Source organism: Nyctibius grandis, chromosome 8 (assembly GCF_013368605.1).
Source record: "Nyctibius grandis isolate bNycGra1 chromosome 8, bNycGra1.pri, whole genome shotgun sequence".
Lineage (NCBI taxonomy): Eukaryota > Metazoa > Chordata > Aves > Nyctibiiformes > Nyctibiidae > Nyctibius > Nyctibius grandis.
In genome coordinates this window covers 8,158,079-8,177,916 of record NC_090665.1, presented here as the reverse complement: position 1 = coordinate 8,177,916, position 19,838 = coordinate 8,158,079, and the positions used below count along the sequence as shown (strand labels likewise).

At 41.1% G+C, this 19,838-nt stretch overlaps 2 protein-coding genes across 7 annotated transcripts in view; one reads left to right on the top strand and one right to left on the bottom strand.

Annotated features, from left to right (window-relative positions):
- Window positions 1–14,361, top strand: part of GNB4 (G protein subunit beta 4) — a 35,151-nt gene extending 20,790 nt beyond the window's left edge. The window contains exons 4-10 of the mRNA XM_068406354.1: window positions 335–441; window positions 1,410–1,473; window positions 2,281–2,443; window positions 2,643–2,709; window positions 2,852–3,053; window positions 4,280–4,496; window positions 5,766–14,361. Coding sequence (XP_068262455.1) covers window positions 335–441; window positions 1,410–1,473; window positions 2,281–2,443; window positions 2,643–2,709; window positions 2,852–3,053; window positions 4,280–4,496; window positions 5,766–5,872 — 927 coding nt within the window. The 3' untranslated portion in view covers window positions 5,873–14,361. The remainder of the gene's footprint in view (window positions 1–334; window positions 442–1,409; window positions 1,474–2,280; window positions 2,444–2,642; window positions 2,710–2,851; window positions 3,054–4,279; window positions 4,497–5,765) is intronic.
- The window catches only part of MFN1 (mitofusin 1), a 29,371-nt gene continuing 20,873 nt past the window's right edge, over window positions 11,341–19,838 (bottom strand). For 4 of the 6 annotated variants that reach the window (XM_068406348.1, XM_068406351.1, XM_068406349.1 and 1 more), the window contains exons 12-18: window positions 19,553–19,657; window positions 18,541–18,643; window positions 17,330–17,559; window positions 16,688–16,816; window positions 15,908–16,104; window positions 14,630–14,764; window positions 11,341–14,175 (exon numbers count right to left, since the gene is read on the bottom strand). In XM_068406348.1, coding sequence (XP_068262449.1) covers window positions 14,031–14,175; window positions 14,630–14,764; window positions 15,908–16,104; window positions 16,688–16,816; window positions 17,330–17,559; window positions 18,541–18,643; window positions 19,553–19,657 — 1,044 coding nt within the window. In that variant the 3' untranslated portion in view covers window positions 11,341–14,030. The remainder of the gene's footprint in view (window positions 14,176–14,629; window positions 14,765–15,907; window positions 16,105–16,687; window positions 16,817–17,329; window positions 17,560–18,540; window positions 18,644–19,552; window positions 19,658–19,838) is intronic. The other 2 variants (XM_068406352.1, XM_068406353.1) reach the window with 2 other exon arrangements.

Genomic DNA, 19,838 nt, shown 5'->3' with positions numbered 1-19,838 from the left:
GTGCAGTAAATATTGGAGTATTTTCTTCCATTGATTTTAATTAAAAACTATCAGATTTGATAACCTGAAATAGCCTCAGTATTACATAGTGTTACTTTAAAAAGCTTTCTGAAGTTTCAGGTGTAGCCATTGTGAAGTGTGTTAGTGTATCTTCTGTAAAAATCTGTTTTCCCCAGTGTTGCATCAACCTACTCCTGCGCTGTACACTAGTATCCTTTTTGTTATGGTGCATGCCGAGATAGATTATTTTCTATCAAAGTTCAAATGTATTTAGTTATCTTGCATATTAAAAATAGCCTTCAGTATCTCAGGGGTTTGTTTTATTTATTTTTAGATCACAACAAGTCTGGACTCAGTGGGTCGAATTCAAATGCGAACAAGGCGTACGCTTAGAGGTCACTTAGCCAAAATCTACGCTATGCACTGGGGATCTGACTCGAGGTTTGTACAAGCAATCCTTAAACCTGCAATTTAAGGGCTAGAAGTCAGATTGTCAACTTCAGAATTAATATCAGGTTTTGGAAGCCACATGGGATGGTGTTTGTGCCCTCTCAGGGGCATCACAGGCCATGACTGTGGTGGGTATTTTGTCTGTAGTTACAGTTTGCCTTTTTAAAACCAGTGAGGATTGCATAGTGGTAATGGAGAAGCCTTGACTGAAAGGAGAGGTACTTTACTTGTCCTTACCACAGGCATTTTGCCTTTTTCTTCTCTTAGTTTTAATTAAGTTTTCTTTGAGTCTGTCTAAGCAGAGGAGGGTATGTGGTGAGGCATATTTTTGGAATGATGGATATTGTGTTTTCCAAGGTGTTGAATAATTATGTAACTTCTGTGATAAAAGAGATACAATAACTTTAAGAACAAATTTTGTTTCATTGGGAAAAAAAAAAATCCTTTTGTACATAGTGGGAAAAGTTACTTAGCTTCCAGGAGGCAGTTTTGTTATACCGCCTTTAGAGCAACTGATGGTCAGATGTTAGTAGAGTCTTATGGTCTGTTCTCCCTCGTGTCATCCAGAAAGAATCTAGAATCTGCTCTCAAAATAAGATTTATTTTCCCCTGAATTTCTTGTTTGTTTTGTGTAGCTGTACAGTTAAAATACCAGTATATGAAAAATAAAAGCATCTGTGGAGAAAGTTCATAAAATATATTTCCAGTAAGTTTTTTGGTTCTATCCATTGTTAATCATGAGTCCCTGTAGACACATTACCTGTTCTTCGGTCAGGTAATACATAGCTCTTTGCAGGTATTTTCCAATAAATGTTGCCCCCCTCCCCTCAAAAAAAGAGGGTAGTAATGAAATTATGCAAGTTCTGAATCACTTGGCAATCATGCGTGGTGTGTGTCTATTTTGAGATTTTTTTTTGTTTGTTTTATATTAACATATTTCGTTTTGTGTTTATATTTAGGCTACTAGTCAGTGCTTCTCAAGATGGAAAATTAATTATTTGGGATAGTTATACAACAAATAAGGTAGAGTTATTTATAATACATATCAACAACTCATGCATAATTTGTGTGTTTGAGGGGATTTCTGTCTATTTTTTCTATGTTTGCAAAAGAAGCAGTCGTCTTCTAATTCAGACATAATTTTTTTTTTCTTGCATGACTAGCTGATTACTAGAGCTGTTGTAGGTTGAGTCTCAGAAGCAGTGGTTCTAGGTAGTATGTAATGGTTTTGCTCTAGTTTGCTAGTGCAGTAGCTTGTAGCTATTGCTCTCTGCCTGTGTGGTGTTGCTTCTGAAACTAATTTGGGTTTAAATTGTAGAAATATATAACCTCAGAATTTACAAGAATGCTTTGCTTTTGAGGGCAGAGAAAGCTTTTGTTTTGGTTTGTTTGGTTTTTTTTTTTAAAAAAGCTGTTAAATGAGAAAAGCTTAGGTAGAGCGTGGGGTGATGATCTGCTGCTGTAAACTGTCCAGTCTCTATGGGTACAACCATCCCATTTTATAACCTATAGTTCAGAGATGTAGAAGAACTGGACAAAGTTCAGTAGAATAAACAGATGTTGTAAATGTTTAAGTTCAGAGTAACTTTGTAATGTTGTACTGAAGCTCTGTCTATCTACCCCAGAGACTGCTGATATTTTTCATCCCAGTATGTATGTATAAATATGAACACGGGTTGTAATATGTTCTAAAATCAAAATACTGAAACATGATACGCAGTCTACTTGGTGTGTTTAATCTGCTGTAATTCATTAACTGATATGAATGACCTCAGTGAAAAATGGAAGGTAACACGTGATGTAGCATTGATGAGCTCTGTCTTTCTGAAGATGCACGCCATTCCTTTGAGATCCTCCTGGGTGATGACCTGCGCATACGCACCGTCTGGAAACTACGTTGCCTGTGGTGGATTGGACAACATCTGTTCCATATACAACTTAAAAACCAGAGAGGGCAACGTGAGAGTGAGCCGAGAGTTGCCAGGGCATACAGGTCAGCCATATTCTTGCTTCAGCTTTGGTTTTGTATTGCACCAAACGAAACGGTCTCGCTTTGAGGTGTATTGTGAACTGTGAAACAGGATTTTTTGGTTTACAGACTATCTGCGGGAGAACTTTAATCACTGCTCTTGGATTTTAAACTTCAGTTATTACTCCTGGGTCTGAAACTAGCATAACTGTTCTGTTTTTAGGATACTTGTCCTGTTGTCGCTTTCTGGATGACAACCAAATTGTCACTAGCTCAGGAGACACCACTTGGTGAGTTTTTGAGCTCTGTTGGCCTTTTCCTCCCCCCCCCCCTTTTTTTTTCTTTTTTCTCTCCAATGCCTTAATTTGTATTTAAAACTTAAACTCTCAAATAACCACATACGTTGTACTAATGTTGTCACTTTATCTGCAGCGCTTTGTGGGATATTGAAACTGGTCAACAGACCACCACATTCACTGGGCATACTGGCGATGTGATGAGTCTCTCTCTGAGTCCAGATATGAGGACTTTTGTTTCGGGTGCCTGTGATGCCTCCTCAAAGCTTTGGGATATTCGAGATGGAATGTGCAGGCAGTCGTTCACAGGGCATGTGTCAGATATTAATGCAGTTTGTGTAAGTGATCATTTATATTTCCACATGGGAAGAAAGGGGGAGTATAAAAGCTATAGTTGCATAAATTCATCTTATAAGTCTACTGGGTTACCTTGGTTTAAAATCAATTACTTTGTTAGGGTAGAGACTGTTAAACTGTATATGACAAAGAAGGTTGTCTAATAACTTATGATCTAGTTTATAACTGAATTATTGTTACCATTATCTATGATGCATTGAAGTGTTCTTGGAATCGTTTCAGCTGTGTTTTTGTTCAGTAACTGAGACTTTACTTTTTTTAAGCAGCAAAGAATGGGGGAGGGGAACTTTCTGCAGTGTGGCGATGTGTTAAAAACTGAAAATCGTAGATAAATGCGATATGCTGAGAGGGACCAAAATAGCCGAGCATCCTCATCTTAAAGTGTTTTGTTGAATGAAAATGAACTTGATATTTTCTGTTGAAAAGAGCTTTCAGGGAAGTATTCTGGAAGGCAAAGTTAAAATCAGGACTTACATTGAATATTCATCCCTGGAATAATTTTGTAATATTTATAAACTGGATTATATTTCCTCTCTGTCATAGTAACACTATGTTCTGATCTGCGAGATACAAGCTCTGATAAATAGGGAATGAAATCTAAGTCTAAGCTGCATCTGTTTTTGATAAACATGAGAAATTACTAAGGCTGAGAAAATACCAAAAGCATGACCAGTAGAAAAATGCAGTTCCTATACTTAGACCTGAATCCTGAGATGCGTTGAGCTCTTTTCGTTCCCGTTTCAATCAATTTGGCTGTTGTAAGAATGACTCTGATTTGGAGTAGATTTTTTGGAAATTGAATTGCTTGCTTGCAATCTTCTGCCTTGGCTGAGCCACCCTGGCTGACCAGCTGCGGATCGAACACTCTGTACCACTTCACCCAGGTCTTCCTGGCCCGCAGCCAGGACACACGTAGCTGCGTTCTGCTTCATTTTGTAGGAGTTAATTGCATCCCTTTTGACTCCTGTTATACTGCATGCAGGAGCTGTCTGGGTAAAATTCCAGCTATTCAGGTGTTACCAGTACCACTCAGAAGTGTTTCGTTGCAGAGCTGTGTATACACGTTTTTTTAACATGCAGATTTTTTAAAAAAATAAATCGTTCTGCCTTTATCTGGTCACCCTGGCAAAACAGATGTGTTTGAAATAATGCATGAACAATGTATTTTTCTGGTGCCAAACTCCTGTCTCTTAATTAAAACTTTCAGTTTTTCCCTAATGGACATGCATTTGCCACTGGATCTGACGATGCCACTTGCCGACTCTTTGACCTACGTGCAGATCAGGAATTAATGATGTATTCGCACGACAATATCATCTGCGGGATCACTTCTGTAGCCTTCTCGAAAAGCGGTCGCCTCTTGCTAGCAGGTTATGATGACTTCAACTGCAACGTGTGGGACACTCTGAAAGGGGAGAGAGCAGGTGAGTACCCATAACTGCAAGGAGCTGAAGTTTTCCGTTTCCTTAGCAGAAGACGGATATTCAAAATCTATGCAAAATGCAGAGCCAGTTCCTTGCCAGTGGCATTGCTGGTGTTACGGACTCTGCTTGCTTCCCTATAACACTGTCGTCTTTTGGAATGGCATCTTTTTATTTTATTGCATTTGGTTATACCTTCCAGTTGTTGCATTAACAGTTTCATCTATATGATGTGTGGAGTAGATGCTTCAGTCAGTGAAATACTCCGCTTGTTGGGTATTGGCCATTATTTATCTGTGTGCTGGAGGGTACCAGCTCTTGAGGCTAAGGAACAGCCTCCAAAATTATGTCTGCAGAAAATTTATTTCACTGAAGTGTATGAAATTAAGTAATACAAAATTACACATTTGCATTGACTTCTGCACCCATCAGAGGAAGGAATTGAGGTAGTAGTAAGTTAGAGTAGTCCTTTTGCTTTGGAGCCCATAGTTTCCTGCTGTTGTGAAGGAGGAGACGTGGACGCTTTTAGTCCTCGAATTGGTCACTTCCGTCAGGATGGACAGCATGTTTATAGCGTAGCTACGGGTTTCTCACTTTGTACAGTAATTTAAATGATGGGGCTGGGTTCAGTTCTGAACCTTGATTCTGCTCTTCAGGCTGAAAATATATCCTTTTCCTTAAGGGACATGGACAGGCTGAGCTTTAATAGACCTGGCTGTGGCACCTTGGGAGAGCAGACGAGTGCAAGAATGGGCAGAAGGAAAGCAAAAACAAAGTGGGAAGAGGAAGGGTACAGTGCTGCTTTTCTAATAGTCTGTCACAATCCATGGGGGATTTGTAATCCTTAGGCTTTGCAAAAGGTGGGAAACTCAAGGTAATACCTGTATCCAGGGCATTGTCAGGAGACATCACATTTGATTTTGGAAGTACTTGATGGCTGAAATTGTGGACAGTGTTGCTGAGAACAGGGGAAAAAGCAGTAGAGAGCCTGATTAGGGATGAGGAGGACTTCAGGGCAGAAAGAAGTTGTAAGGCCAGAGAGAAAAAGGGAGGCAATATTGTGTGTCCGTATTTTTGAAAACCTCATTGTTGAGTTTCTTGATACGGCTGTTGTGATGCATGTAGTTCTTCAGGGTAAAGACAAAGATGATGATTAGATCTTGCATTACGTCTCTTTCTAGCAATTTTGAAGACTTACCTGGGAGAGCAGAGTAACAGCTGAAGTCCTTGACATCCTGTGGATGTTAACTTTCATCGGTTCTTCTTTTCCAGGTGTCCTTGCTGGCCATGACAACCGTGTCAGCTGTTTAGGTGTTACTGATGACGGCATGGCTGTAGCTACAGGGTCTTGGGACAGTTTTCTCAGAATCTGGAATTAACTGGGAGCCAAACATGTACATTCTCCATTTGAGACCTGGAGAGATCAATGCTGCAGCCTATAGCTGTGAAATAACATTTCTACCTTGTATTTGCAGGTGAAGTTTTTCTATTCACTGATTATTACACAAAAAGGCTTTCTGTAAACTAGAAAAAAAATCAAGTGAAGAAATAGGGGAGGGGGGAAGAAATCACTGACTTTTTAAAAGGGGCCAGCACACATAATCATGGTGACCGACAAACTAAGAGCCAGTCTTTTTGTTTTTGGTGGTTTGGTTAGATTGTCCTTGAAGGGTTTTTGCTTGTGCTCAGTCTGCTAATCCTGTACTTTTTTTGTACATAACAGAATATACACATTATAGCAGCCAATCATGTAACATTTGTCTGTATGTAAAGAAATATGTTTGCATTTTTTAAGGAACTACATTTATAGCTTTGCTTTTAACCCGAGATGTCACTTCTGAGTTTTGTAGTGGATGAACTAGATTGCTGTTTTAAATGTTTTTGTGAATTTACTGTAGATAAAGTGAAGCCAATGGTATGTATGTGTTTTTATAATGGAAGGCATTTGAATTTTTTTTAAAGGCCCTGGAGACTCCCAGTTAATACCTACCGCCTTATTCACTCACTTCTTGACCTGCTTGCCTATTTTTAATCGTGGGGGTTCTTCCTTCAAGCCAGTGGTTCCTGGTTCATCCATTGGCAGTTATGGCCTCCAAACACCAAGGAGTTAAGGCCAGGCAGACTTGCAACAACAGCAAAAATAATTAAAAAATAAAATTAAAAAAAAAAAATCAGGTTCCAGAAGTATTAGCTTCCTTGCTGCAGCTTTTCGCATCAGCTATTCCACGCAGTCCTTGGGTATGGAAGCCAAGTGACCTGCATTGCTGACGTTAAGTGGCCGAGTGCTTTTCCTTTTGCCAATTCAGCTCTAACTAAACGAGGTAGTTTTGGCCCATCACAAACTCTAGCTGGTTTGCACTAACAAAATGATTTGGCAGGATGCTCAGCGCGCAGAAAGCAGCGTATTTGCAAAGCTTGCTCAATTACCACAATCAACTGAGAAATTCAGGAGGACTTTGCTTAAATTCTTAAAGAAGATTTAAATGTGCAGTTAATCGCCTGTAATCCCCCTCCGAATTAGGGGGCTGCCAAAGCATACCACAACCAAAAGCGCTTGTTGTCAGTTATGTGCAGTGTGAATTACAAAAGGAATTGCGTAACCTACAACGAACCAAATGACCTGACTTACCTGTGCGACCCTTTAAAACTGTGTGCTATAAACTTAGCCACTTGCTTGTTCTCCTGTGGCCACAGAGGTCTGTACCATGGTGGCTTATTAGATGCTAATTGTTCTGCAGCTCTGACACTGTAAATAGCCATTTCCTCTCCTGTTCCTGATTTTATTCTGATTTTGATGTCAGTAGCTTATAAATGATAGGTTCTGATCAAGTACAGTTGAGTATAGATATAGGAGAATCAAGTGACTGATGCCCATTTGAAACTACCTGGGACGATTGCTTAACTTCTTGGTGCCTGGCAGCGTGCCTGTGCTTCAATGGATGTGCTCTTGGGAATCGGAACGTCTGGGGCCTCTTTGGAAAGGGGAATTAAGTCTATTGGCTTCTCTTAAGTGACTTATTTTAAATAAAGATAACGTGAATTCTAAATCATCAGGTTGGAAGATGTTAAACTGCCCTCATCTGAAGTTCTGGGGAGTCTGGGTGTCTCTGGGTCAGGTAGTAAATATAAGTGCCCAGTATCTTGTACTATATACCAAAACAGATGTGTGGCTGAGATGACTACTTGCCAAGTTTCTGACATTTGTAATCCTGAATTTCAGTACTTCCAGACTGTGCCTGTAAACTTGCCATGTCTGTAATGGTGAAGGTGCCAATAAATGTACCAGTCAATCACAGTAAATTCACTTTTAAAAAAAGAAAAAGGTGCATCTTGTGCTGGAGAAGTATCCATTTACTGATGGCAGACTGTGGTGTAGGACCAAAATCACACTATATTGTATGTCACAGGAATTCCTCAGCATTTTGCTTTATGGTCTGTCTGCATTAACAGAACTATTATGGAATTCTTGTTACTCTCTTCAGTGAGCAGCTCTTTGGGATCTTGCAGACTTGGTTTATTTTTTTAGTGGTGCACTTGGTTATTGTTTTTTAACTCACGACTGCCTTGAGTGAATCATTCTGGAAATTTGTTACTAAGGAATTTTAAGAAAATATTCTTTTTCTAAAAAAATTTTTCCATAGACGTACGTTTTGAACCAATTTCCTAGTCAACACCGTTGCCATTTTTACGTTCTGGTATTAAGACTAGTTTCTACTTGTGAAACTCCAAAAACAATTTTACAAATGTATATAACTTTTCTTAAGAGTTCAGGTAGACTGTAAACATGGTAATGGCTCTCATACAGGTATTACTGCAAATAATGTCACAGTCATTGTTTGAGGGGCGATTGTCTGTTGGATTCAGCTGCTTTTAAAATAAATAATAAGAAATGCCTACTACTTGCTAATGAGGTTTCCAAAAGCATCGTACGCACATCTGCCAGCTTTGGCTCTTGGGTTAACCCGTGTTTGTAGTGCTGCAGGTCCCGAGGTGGCTCCTGTTGTGTTGGTGGACAAGGAATCCTGGAAGAAGCCCGAGCACAACTGGGGAGGCAGCATCTGATGCTTCTGGGGAACTTGTAGACAGCTTGTGATAGATCCTGCCAAGGTGACGTTTACTGTTTAATTACTGTCCTGGATATAGTTTAGGTTTTTTTTTCTTTTTTTTTTTTTAACGCCTACAGATTTAATGTAACATGTTATTATATTGTAGCCTTTTTAAACAGCTATCGGTGACCTTTCAAGATTGATGCCGTTACTAAAATGGATGAGGTTTTAATGGTAAACGCTCAAACTCCTCCTAATACGAGGGAGGTAATAAAATGACCCTTTATAAGTTTTACTTAAAAGGTTTTATTCCCAGCTCTGAATCTCAGAGAAAATGGTATGTGCCTATAGTTCAGTGTAGGCTCAAGTGTGCAGCTTGTGTGACTTCTAACTGTGCACCGTGACAGCACACTCACTCACTGTACAGCAGATCTTGCAGCACTAGTGGGTACATGTTACCTGTCTTCAAAAGTGTGTTGTCAAACTACGTAATTATCTGAATTTCAAGTAACTTGTGTAATTATAGAAAGAGAGTAACTAAGATCATGGTGCCAAGGCGGTGCAAGGTAATTCTTTCCCAGCCTCTCTTCTAAATCAGTTCTGGCTTGGAAAGTAGAACTATGTGCTTTGTGTAACAAGATTTATTTTATTCAGGTACAGGTTTTTGTCAGGCTTTTGTAATGTTGATTTAACTCTAATGGAGAATAGTAATCAGGCAAGTGCCCAGCTTGGGCTTGTTCCCGTGTAGACGCGGACATCCATTTATTGGTAGAGGTATCACTTGAGATTCTGGAAACCACAAAAAGCTTCTACGTGGCACCTTGCTGATGTGTACTCGCTTACTCTGGTAATGGGGGCCTGGTTCCCATCTGTCTCCAGACCTTTTTTCTTCCAAACATCGCTATCCTCTGCCTTGCGAGATTGCAGATACGTCGCAGTATCTGGCAGAACTCAGTTCCATGTGGTGACAACATATTCCCTGTGAAAGGGAACAGGGATGAAATAGGCTTTTCCCCCTGCCTAAGGAGAGGGCCTGACCTGGACTTGGCAAAGCTGAACTGATGTCACGGCTGGTCCCAGTGTGCTTACTGTAATGCATGGGGTGGAAATAGTTAACTCTTGAACTCAGTTAGTGTAACCGCTTGTCCCACAATGAAGTTCACATTACTTTCAGGTGGAATGAAAACATTGTGAAAACATTCCAGGAGTGCTTAGTCTTTCCTCTCTGAGGACACTGTCACCTCCACTAGGTTTAGTGCTGTGCTTTAAGATGTTGGTGAGAGTATTGGCGCATTCAGCTAGTTGGTATCAATGGTTGTGTAGCAGAATGACTGATTTTTGAGATAGCATTTCCTGTAAAAGTAATTAAGCATGGGTTGATGGTGCACTTTGTATCCAGTACTCTGGCATGCATGCTGGTAAAACTACTTCCTACACTTTGGAGGCACCACAAGCCTTTTTATCCAGTTGCTGGTTATGTAAAATACATGCAGAATGTTAATGCAGTGTTGTTATGGTAAATGTGTGAACAGTGTTACTAATTGATATAACTGATAACAGATTACATGTGCCTGACATTCTTATACCACACAGTATGTTTAACTAATATGGACTTCGGTGGAATAGTCTTAGATATTTCAAGCCTTTGTTTTACTTACACAATGGTGCTCTATTTGTGTTTTTTCTCCTTTTTTTTTTTTTTTTTAAGAAAATGAAAGCATCTGAACACTTGTAGTACATATTACATCCAAAGGAGTCCAAAACAAACTGCTTCTAAACATGGCTTGATTTTAATTTGTGTTTAGTTTCCAGCATTTTTCATCAGCTAGGGTTGGTTTTTTTTTTTAAACTTGTTGCTGACTACTTCGGAAAACTTTGGTAATGTTACCAATTATGAAGTGATTCTGCACTGCCTTTGGATTGTGTATGTATTCAGAAACAGTCTTAAAGCTTTTATTTAAGCTATTAAAAAAAACAGGGACTTGTGCCATTTGTTCTTTAACAGTGCTGTTGTAAAAAGACTTCCCTGTGAAAAAAAAAATCACTTGCTATGAACTCTGTTTATAGCTTTTTTTTTTTCCACGATGGATCTTTTTCTTTGTATTTGTACAGTGGCTCAGTGAAAGATGTTGCCATGAGTTGATATTGTAACCAGTAAACAAGTGCTTTTAACCAGACGGTGTCACTTGTGAATGTTTTATTAGAGCTGCAGTAACGAGCATCCCCTGGCCTAAAGATCAAGGTGGTTCCTCTGGCACTGAAGGGGGACAGAGCAGCCACGCCTCATTCTTGCTTCTGGGTACCTTGTAGCAGTGAACTGGTGTGTGTGGATGTTAAACAGCACAATGTTATGCAGGTAAACTGCCCTTATGAACAAATAATTAAGGTGATTTTTTTTTTTCCCAAAGCAGTATGTCTTTGTAGGGTTTCTGCCTGAGAAAGGGGGAGGCACGTTAATACTGCAGTGAGGTGAGCTGGAAGTTCACCAGTCCTGGACTGGAAAAAACATTCACTCTTGATGCCAGAACTCCTGCTACACAATGCCCCAGTCCCCTGAGGGACAGGCACCTTCACATCATTCCTTTTTTAAGTCTGCAGCATTAATTCTTTTCTCCAAAATCAAAACATTTAGGTGATCAGTCCAGCCGTAGGGAGGGCACAGCTTGCTCCTTCGCTGCAGGAAGCAGCTTTTTCAATTCACCCTCCGTGATTCTGTCCTGTTCTGGATGTGCCTGACAGGTACAAGGGCTACGGTGGAGGCTTTTTACCTTTGATACAGCTGCCAAATAACTTACTAGAGCAAAGGGGTAGTATTTTTTTTTAATAAAGAACTGTAGAACACATGCATGTAAAGTTTTATCTTGATACAATGTCCAGAAAAAGGCTCCAGAAAAAGAGCATGCATACATGTCTGTCACCTCATACACACAAAAGCTGGGCTGTTACTCAGTTTGGTATTTCACAGTTTCCCTCAAACACCGTGAGCCTCCTCCTGCATACTCCTAAGGAAAGCTCCAAGAGAGCCATGCTTTTGTCAGAAACAGACACCAAAATACATTGTGGTGAAAACAGCATTCTTGTCTTTTTAAATAATTAACTGCCTCTAGCCTTAGATTTTACATCTATTTATTTTTAAGATAGCCCTTATTTACTGGAAAATAGCAAATCCCTATATCTTCACATGACTAAATGAATTATTCAACTTTAACACATCCATAAAAATATATAAATATTCTGAAAAGGCTTTCTCTTTTAAAATAAGTTATTTTTAAAAAGTCGAGTTAGAAAAAAAAAAGTAGATGTTACATGACTGTAGCTGGCAACAGCAACAACTTGTATTGTTTTTTAAAAAGAGGGTTTGCATTGCTGGAGGTGAGCAAAGATAAACTCCTCCAACCCCCCCGCCTGAAGTCTCACCCAGAAGAGCCTTGGTGTACAGCAGAACCAAGAGACTGCTCAGGATACTGCGTGAGTAAAAACTGCCCACCCAGCCTCGCCCTGCTCGGGGAATCTGGCAGCAGGAGCTCAAGGTCAAGCCTGGCCCCTCTAAGGGGCCACCAGAGCTTGGTGGCAGTGACACAACATGGCTCTAGCCGTGGTCTCATGGGCAAATGACCATTTCACCACTTTACCAACTGCGAGAAATCTGACAGGCTTGTTGCAATGAGTTTGTTTTTACTCAGTCAATGCCACGGTGTCTAACTGTGGTAGCCAGAGGGCAAACTAGAGCCTACTGCATTTCATCAGTGAATGCTCTGTAGTTTAACTATCACCTTCCAGCTCCATTTGAGGACAAGGAACTGCTGCCCCACACAATTTCACTTGCTTTTAAAACAGTCACAAGTCCTTTCCCCATGCTAGAGTTCATACTTCCCTTCATTATACAAACACACACACACATGAAAAAACAGTGTTCTCCTGCCCTGGCTAATCCCTCAGCAACTGAAAACAGGAGACAGGGGTAGCCACGATCAGCTCCCTCTCCCTGCATAAGCAGCTCCTGGATACCAGGAAGCGAGACTTGCCTCTGCTAAATACTAATGAAAACCAAGAAGGATTTGGGATTTTATTGTGAAGTGCCCAATGAAATTTAGTGTTTAAAGATAACTCAAAATCTGCAAAACAAACATAACACTCCGAGTACCACAGCTCTTCAGTTTGGTTCCCCATCAGAGTCCAAACCACGTTTTACAATACTTAACAAGTGTAATGAAAGTAACATTTAAAATATAAATCATTTCATGTGACTCCACAGAGGAGAAGTGTCACCTATAAAATTACTTTGTCCTACAAAGGATCACGGGGAAAGTTAGCAACGACGGTTTATTTACTCTTTTGAAGAAAACGTTTTGTAAAGCTATCTAGTTCGTTCTCAAGGCGAATGGCTTTATTTCTGTAAAACAAACACAAAGCAATGGGTTTACTTCAACGCAGTAACACCACCGAGAAGGCAGAATCAACACCAGTGTTTAATTTCTATTCCCGAAACCCCCAGCCCGAAGAAAACCTGAACAGTCTCTGCTCAGAGCCTTGGGCGCTGTGAGTGCGGGACCTGCCGAGGCAAGGGAAGGCCGCCGGCTCTCTGCCCCACACCTCCTGTCCCCCAAAGGCTGTGCCAGCTCCATCCCCGTCTTCCCTGGGCCTGGCCTTCCCTGTCAGGGTTTCCCCTGGGAGAGGTTCTGCCGTCGCAAGCAGGGCATTCAGCAGGGCTCTGCACCCGGCCGTTCGTGCAGCGCACCACGGCGCGGGGTGCGCACTGGGGCGTGGAACCATCGTCCCATCATGGCCTGGAAGGCCCGAGGCCGCAGGGCAGGCTTACAGCAGGGGGGAAGAACATGAAACCAATGCTGAGGCTGCTCCTAAGTTCCCTAAACCACCAATTGCTGGAGGTTTCTCTTCTGTGAACAGCTACTACTGGTACTAACAGAAAAACAATATTGCACAGAAGGACTCAACACCGTACAGCTGCTCTCGTGTTCTCCTGTGGGGAGGGTTTTTTGGGAAGGTGCCACCCTAATTTGGCTACAGACGATTAATATTCTTGAGAAAGCCATCTCTCCCATACTGTTATAGAAATTTTCACACGATTAATGAAAAAGTTCTTATGAGTTAGAGAGACAAGAATCAATAGGGGTGAAATAGAATAGTGAATAGAATAATTAATATAAGTCTATCTGAATAAACACAGGTGGGCTTTCACAATCCATGAATATTGTTCTCAAAGCTCCTTGTGTAATCCTGACCTATGACTGAACAAATCATCAATCAAAGCCTAATGAGTAGCTAAGCAGGAGTAGGCCTAGAAGTATTACCTTCTGATGATTTTAGTAAAGGGGATGTATGGTTAACCTTTTCTTTACCTTAAAAGAAATATAGGACACTTAGAAATAAAAATTAGTATAGATAAGGTTTTAAATATAACTTTAGTTGTTTTTAAGGTTGAATGTTTAAGAGACACTGGCGGTGGGAACCGGACTCTGATCAGCCTGGATCAGGATGGGACGCTGATCACGGCAAGACCATTAAGGACACCGATCACAGCAAGAACATCGAGGACGGGGTGTCGACCGGAGTCGGAGCGGAACCAGAACATAAAGATCAGCTGACCAATGGAAAAGAATGGACTTTTGTGGACTCTTGACGAAGGAAGAAAGAGGAATTGAAATAGTTAGTGGATTATTAACAGACGCTCATGAGAAATTTATGATGTAATTGATTATTAGTTTCTATATAAACCGATTTGAGTGAATTTGAGTCAGGTACCATTCACTGTGGTGATGGTCCAACTCTGAGTTGTTTAATAAAACCAGCAAACCTAGAGACCCAGACTCTGCCAATTTTCTTTAACACATACTACAGAGAGAAACAAAGGTAAAGACAATCTAAGAAAGAATATTTTCGGAGCTTTGCTCATTCACCTAGGTAGAAGCATCCGTTCATTTAACCTAACCAGAGCTGTTCAGTTACAAGTAAAGAACCAGGTACTGCTGCACGCCCTTCTGCACCTGTGCCCACCCCACTGCAACCTGAAAGGAGCAGCAAGCACCAATCTCTCTGAATTTGCTGGTGGCCAGTCACACCCAGACTTACCTCAGCTGCTTGCAGTGGCTCTGTATGTTCTCCAGCTGATCGATCTCTTTGGAAAGCCTGGCAATTTCTTTTTCCAGGTTTTTCTGGGTAACATCCACCTGCTGACAGAGCCAAGCAAAGGTAGTGGCCACTTTCCTAAAGGAAAAACAAGTTTGTAATCATGGTTTACAGAAGCCTCTGCTACCAAAAGAGATTAAGAAGAAATAAATAAATAATCTTAAACATACAAAATGCACCTCAGTCTATGTCAACACTGACAATTTTTCACTGAGCATCAACAGGTCGAAGTCTGAGATGGGGCCTCCGGCACTAACACGTGTTGAGCAGCCAAGTGCTCCCCGTGCAGCACCCCGTGCCACACTAAGCACCCTGCTCATGAGGAACATGAGCGCTTTGCAGGGTGAGGAGCACCCCACACCAGCTGAGGCACCCGATCCTATCTGCCCCCTCACTCACGTGCTCCCAGCCTGAGTTCCAAGACTCCTCCTTACACAAAGGAAAAAAAAAAACGGTTTCCACCCCGGGCCAGTGAGCAGGCTCTCCCTCTCTACTTCACCTCCCTGGAGCACTGGTTTGAGTCCAGCTCTTCCCTGTCCTCACAGAGACACACAGCTGCTGGACACGGGGATGATTCTCTTTCCTCTGCTGAAGCTGAACTTTGTATTAGTAAAGCATTCCCTGGGCTGCCCAGGAGAGGTGTTCTGCACCCTGGTGGTTAGAGGCCCAAATTTCTGAAATAATAGTTTAATCAAAACAAACTGTTTCAACAGGAGAGGCTGAGGGAGACAATCACCCAGACATTCCTTTGCAGACAGGTGAAAAAAATATTTGGGAAACAGACACACAAAACAATGGAACGGTTCAGAAGGGCTCTGAAGTTCCTCTTCCACAGTGCAGAAGAGCCAGGACTGGCTGCTCGGAACTTGCCCATGCCAACCCCTGAGGCAGAACCAATGCTGACCCGGGGCTGATTCCACACTAATCTAAAAGCAGAACAACTCAGCCTCCACTAGAACTGAGCCAACTCCCACACCTCCACAGTAAGGTGCTGGACAAAGGGAGTCTACATCTTAAGACTGACCCTCGCACATACACACAGAGATGCGTGCATTGACCTTTTCAGGTGGTAATTTCAAACCCCTCTAAAACTCCCCCACAATAAATGCCAAGGGACACAAAAGCTGCCCTCCCACATCATGTACAGCCAGTCCCCAATCACAGGACCGCGCTGACAGGGATTTGCTACCCACTGAGGGGAAACACCAGTGGGATACTTACTGTTGCACCTGATGGCTGCAATTAGCACTCGTCAGACTGACGATCATCCGCAGCTTTTCAGTAGCGTAGTTTACAAACTGCCGTTTAAAGGCTCTCTCTTTTGCTTTAGTGGTCCAGGTTAGCCTCTCATAAAGATACAACAACCCATACATACTTAAGGAAAGAGAGACGAGTTTCCAGCCTACTGTTCTCCAAATCTGAAAAAGAGGAGTCTTCATTAGCTTAAGTTGCCCGACAGAACAAAATCTAATTCCACTCATTTTTTTCATCCTCTTCATGGTGTTTTCACCAGATTAGTTTAAGACAATATATTATTTCCATATTATTATTGCAGAGCAATATTATTATTAAATGTTATTAAAATTCAAATGAGCTGGCACCCCAAGAGCATGGCGAAGGTGCAGGTTACAGAAGCCTCACTGCTTCTTCGTGGAGGAGGAAGGTGAAAGCAAAGCTCCCACTAAACCCGGACTGAACGAGGCACCATCAAATCATCCTTTAATTCAGAAACTGAACACAGAGAATATGTCCACACAGAGAATATGGCACAGAGAATATGTCCAACTGTGCTCAGAGTAATTAGCCTAATTTCCTCACTAGGAACTGACTGCGGGTATCCAGTGTCCTACACCCGCTCATCCAGCCCAGTGTTATTAAGGCCATGCCATGCTCCATGTTGCAGCCCCAACAGGAAAGACCAGTTTAATCTTTGCCATCACTCCTAGCACAGTGAATGTTGCTACTACTACTTGTCACTCCGTCAACAACAATGATGCTCACAGAGGTCTGCGACGTCAGTGAGGCTAAACTCATTACCAAAGGAACCATAAAAGCATCGGGCGGTACGTTCTCCGGAGTTACGGCAGGAAGGCTGGCAGCAGGCGGGGTGGTAGCTAAAGGACGAGGGATCTAGAAGAGTGGAATATGGCAGCCTGAGTAAAAAGCGTTAAGGAACTACACAGCAGACTGGTTTTATTGTATTTTCATATATTCAGGGTTTGATTTACTTAAAAGGAAACTCTTCAGCGCACAAGTCTGAACAACGCTCCTGACAAGCAGTGGAAGTTTGGACAGTTTCTTGCCTAGTGGGGGTCTGGGTTAGAATAAAGGTTCTAGGTAAGACTGGCTCTGCCATAAGGATCCAAAAGTTACAGATGAAAAGGTCACCCCCAAAGAGTTCAATCCAAAGGAAAACAAAACTCAGGTAACAGCTGCAGAAAGCTTAGAAAAGGTTTTTTGTTCCATTCTAACCCTGAATATAATCCAATAAAAACAACCCTGCCAAAAATATTTCACACAAAGGGACTAGGGGAAGGTAGCAGCAAGCACGTAAACAGTAGAGGCAAACACAGTAAAAATCAATATATTCTCATGAAGGTAAAACAAGGCACTTAACGTCAGCCTAACCTCTGAAGCACTCACTTGTAAGTTTGGATCTCCTAGTCCCAACAGTACTCTCTGAGCTTGTTTAGGACCCAAGAAACGGTTTACAAGTGAAGTCCATCCCCAGGAAAAGCGGAACATGATATCCTCTTGAAAATCTGCACACAGACTATGACAGTTTAGATCATAGCTCAGGTCAAACTTCCTGCATGGAATTTGCAAGTGGAGCTGATTCTGAGCATCAGAAGGCAACAATGGTTTCATATTTTCTAGAAATAAAACAGAACAGTAAAGATGAGTTAACATTAAAAGCTTTACAGCACATTCACAAGTAGCATCCTTGCACTGCTGAGCAGCTTTGTGAACTACAAGAATCTAAACTGACCGATTTTTGTATTTATTTGTAAAACCCATGGGCATTTTAGCAGTACTGATCATAGCATAGCAGGCAATTTATTGCTCTGATAAAAGAAAACAGTCACACAAAATCAACTCAGAGAGAAAGCACCGCTGGAAAAAATGGTCAAATTAACTGAAAGACCTCTATGAATGGTCAAAAGATAAGGATGGACTAAGAAAAAGCTGGTTTATCCAGCAGTTCTGTGATGCCATACAGAAAAGGCAACATTATTGCATGACAGAAGGTTCACTAATTCCATGCTCTTGCTCTGAATCTTTTATTACCAGAAACAGATCAGAAGAGAGATATGGATAAGCAATACAGTTACTACTTCTTAGGACAAAAAAAAAAAAAAAAAAGAAAAAAAAATACGGAGTGCACAAATACTTTGTGAAACCATCCTGTTTTGCACTCAGAATCTGGAGGGACCTAGGCAGAGGATTATACTGCAGAAACATTATCTAACAATCAGTGTATTTCATACATCTGTTGTGGAAGCCAAAAATTTAAATGGGTTTGTAGAAAGATTAGACAAGTTCCCAGAGGACAGGTCCATTACTACTTGCTGAAGCCATTAATCCAGATGCAGTATCTTGGCTCCGAAGTCCCTAAACTGGGGGTGGATCACTGTATTTACCCTGGTTCATTATTCTTGTCCCCAAGCATCTGCTACCGGTTAGTATCAGAGACAGGCTACTGAGCTGAACACAGTCCTGATCTAGGATGGCTTTTCCTTTATCATTTCGTAGTGTTAAGTGACAATCAGAAAGAAAATTCTTTTAAAAAGAAGCTTTCTTAAACTGTCTTCCTCTAAACAAAGAGTCTTAACATTCCTTCTTCCTCATCTTACCAATCATCTCCTGCTGCAACTGATGCATTGACTGATTCACTTCACTGGAGCAACGATCAGCCAGGTTCTTTCCCAAACCATCTTCTATATGTTTGTTCAGTTCCTGAAGTTTTATAAATATATGCTCATCAATTTATATTTAGCTCATTGATTACATTATACAGAGCAGAGATATGTTAAACACTACGCACTGTTATTTACAGGGGGAAGAAAAGAATGTTACCAGGGAAATACCACGCTTTTAAATTGCACACTGTGACTGAAAACCTAATTAGATTCCTCTAGGACTGTAATCATTAAAAGGCATATGGAAAAGTGTATTTTCAATAAACCATGACGCTGAAAAGCATACCACTGCCATACTGCCCTGCAAAGCCTTTACTGGTGTCATTTGATGGGAGCCAATTTCACTGCTCCCACGGAGGTCTGCTCCGGGCATTTTGCAGAGCAGGACAGCACAGGCTGTCCTGAAAATGCAGCACTCACAGCTGACCAACACGGCTGAACAGCAGCCATTCATTAGCAGCAAAGCCTGAGCATGAGGCAAACACAGGTGTATGCTCCTTTAAAATACTAAGTTTGAGGAGGAATTTATAGAAGTTTAACAAAAACTGCTTTTTAAATTTAAAAAGCCCCATAAAGTGTTGGATATTTGCAAGCTCATTTTATTTTTGGATCTATTTCATTTTAGGAGTAGTGAAAATTCTTTATGTAAGGTCTTTATTTACTAGAAGCAAAGACTACAAATCAGGATGTCAGTAAATTAAAGTTTCAGGAACCAGTCTAGTAAAAAGACAATTGAAAAAAAAAAATTTCTTTCCAAAAACAAAGCAGAAAATATTTTCAACCCTTTCCAGTTTTAGGTAGACAGAGATATGTATATGTCAGAGTAAAAATCCAGCAATGCTTACGCAAAGTGTCACATAAAATGCTACACATATTATGAAAATACAGAAGCAGAAACTAAAGGAAAGACGAAGAGCCTGGCTTCAAACCATGCAAGAAAACTTACCGTCTTATAGAGCTTCAATACTAGAGGAGAAGTGTGAAAGTCTGAACAAAATTCATCAACTAAAACTGAAAGTAGGCAAATCTCATCGGTCATGGCAGAGGAGACCTGGAGAAATGCAGTAAATACATTAAACGTTTCTCCTGCCTTTTCCAGCCAGAGTGAAAACAGACCACTGCACTGTTAGATAAATGATTCAATCACCTGATAGTAAGGAAGGATTGCCATTTTGAGGTTGGGGGGTTTTTTTTTTGATTGGAAAAGGAACATACTAGACATTCCAAACTTA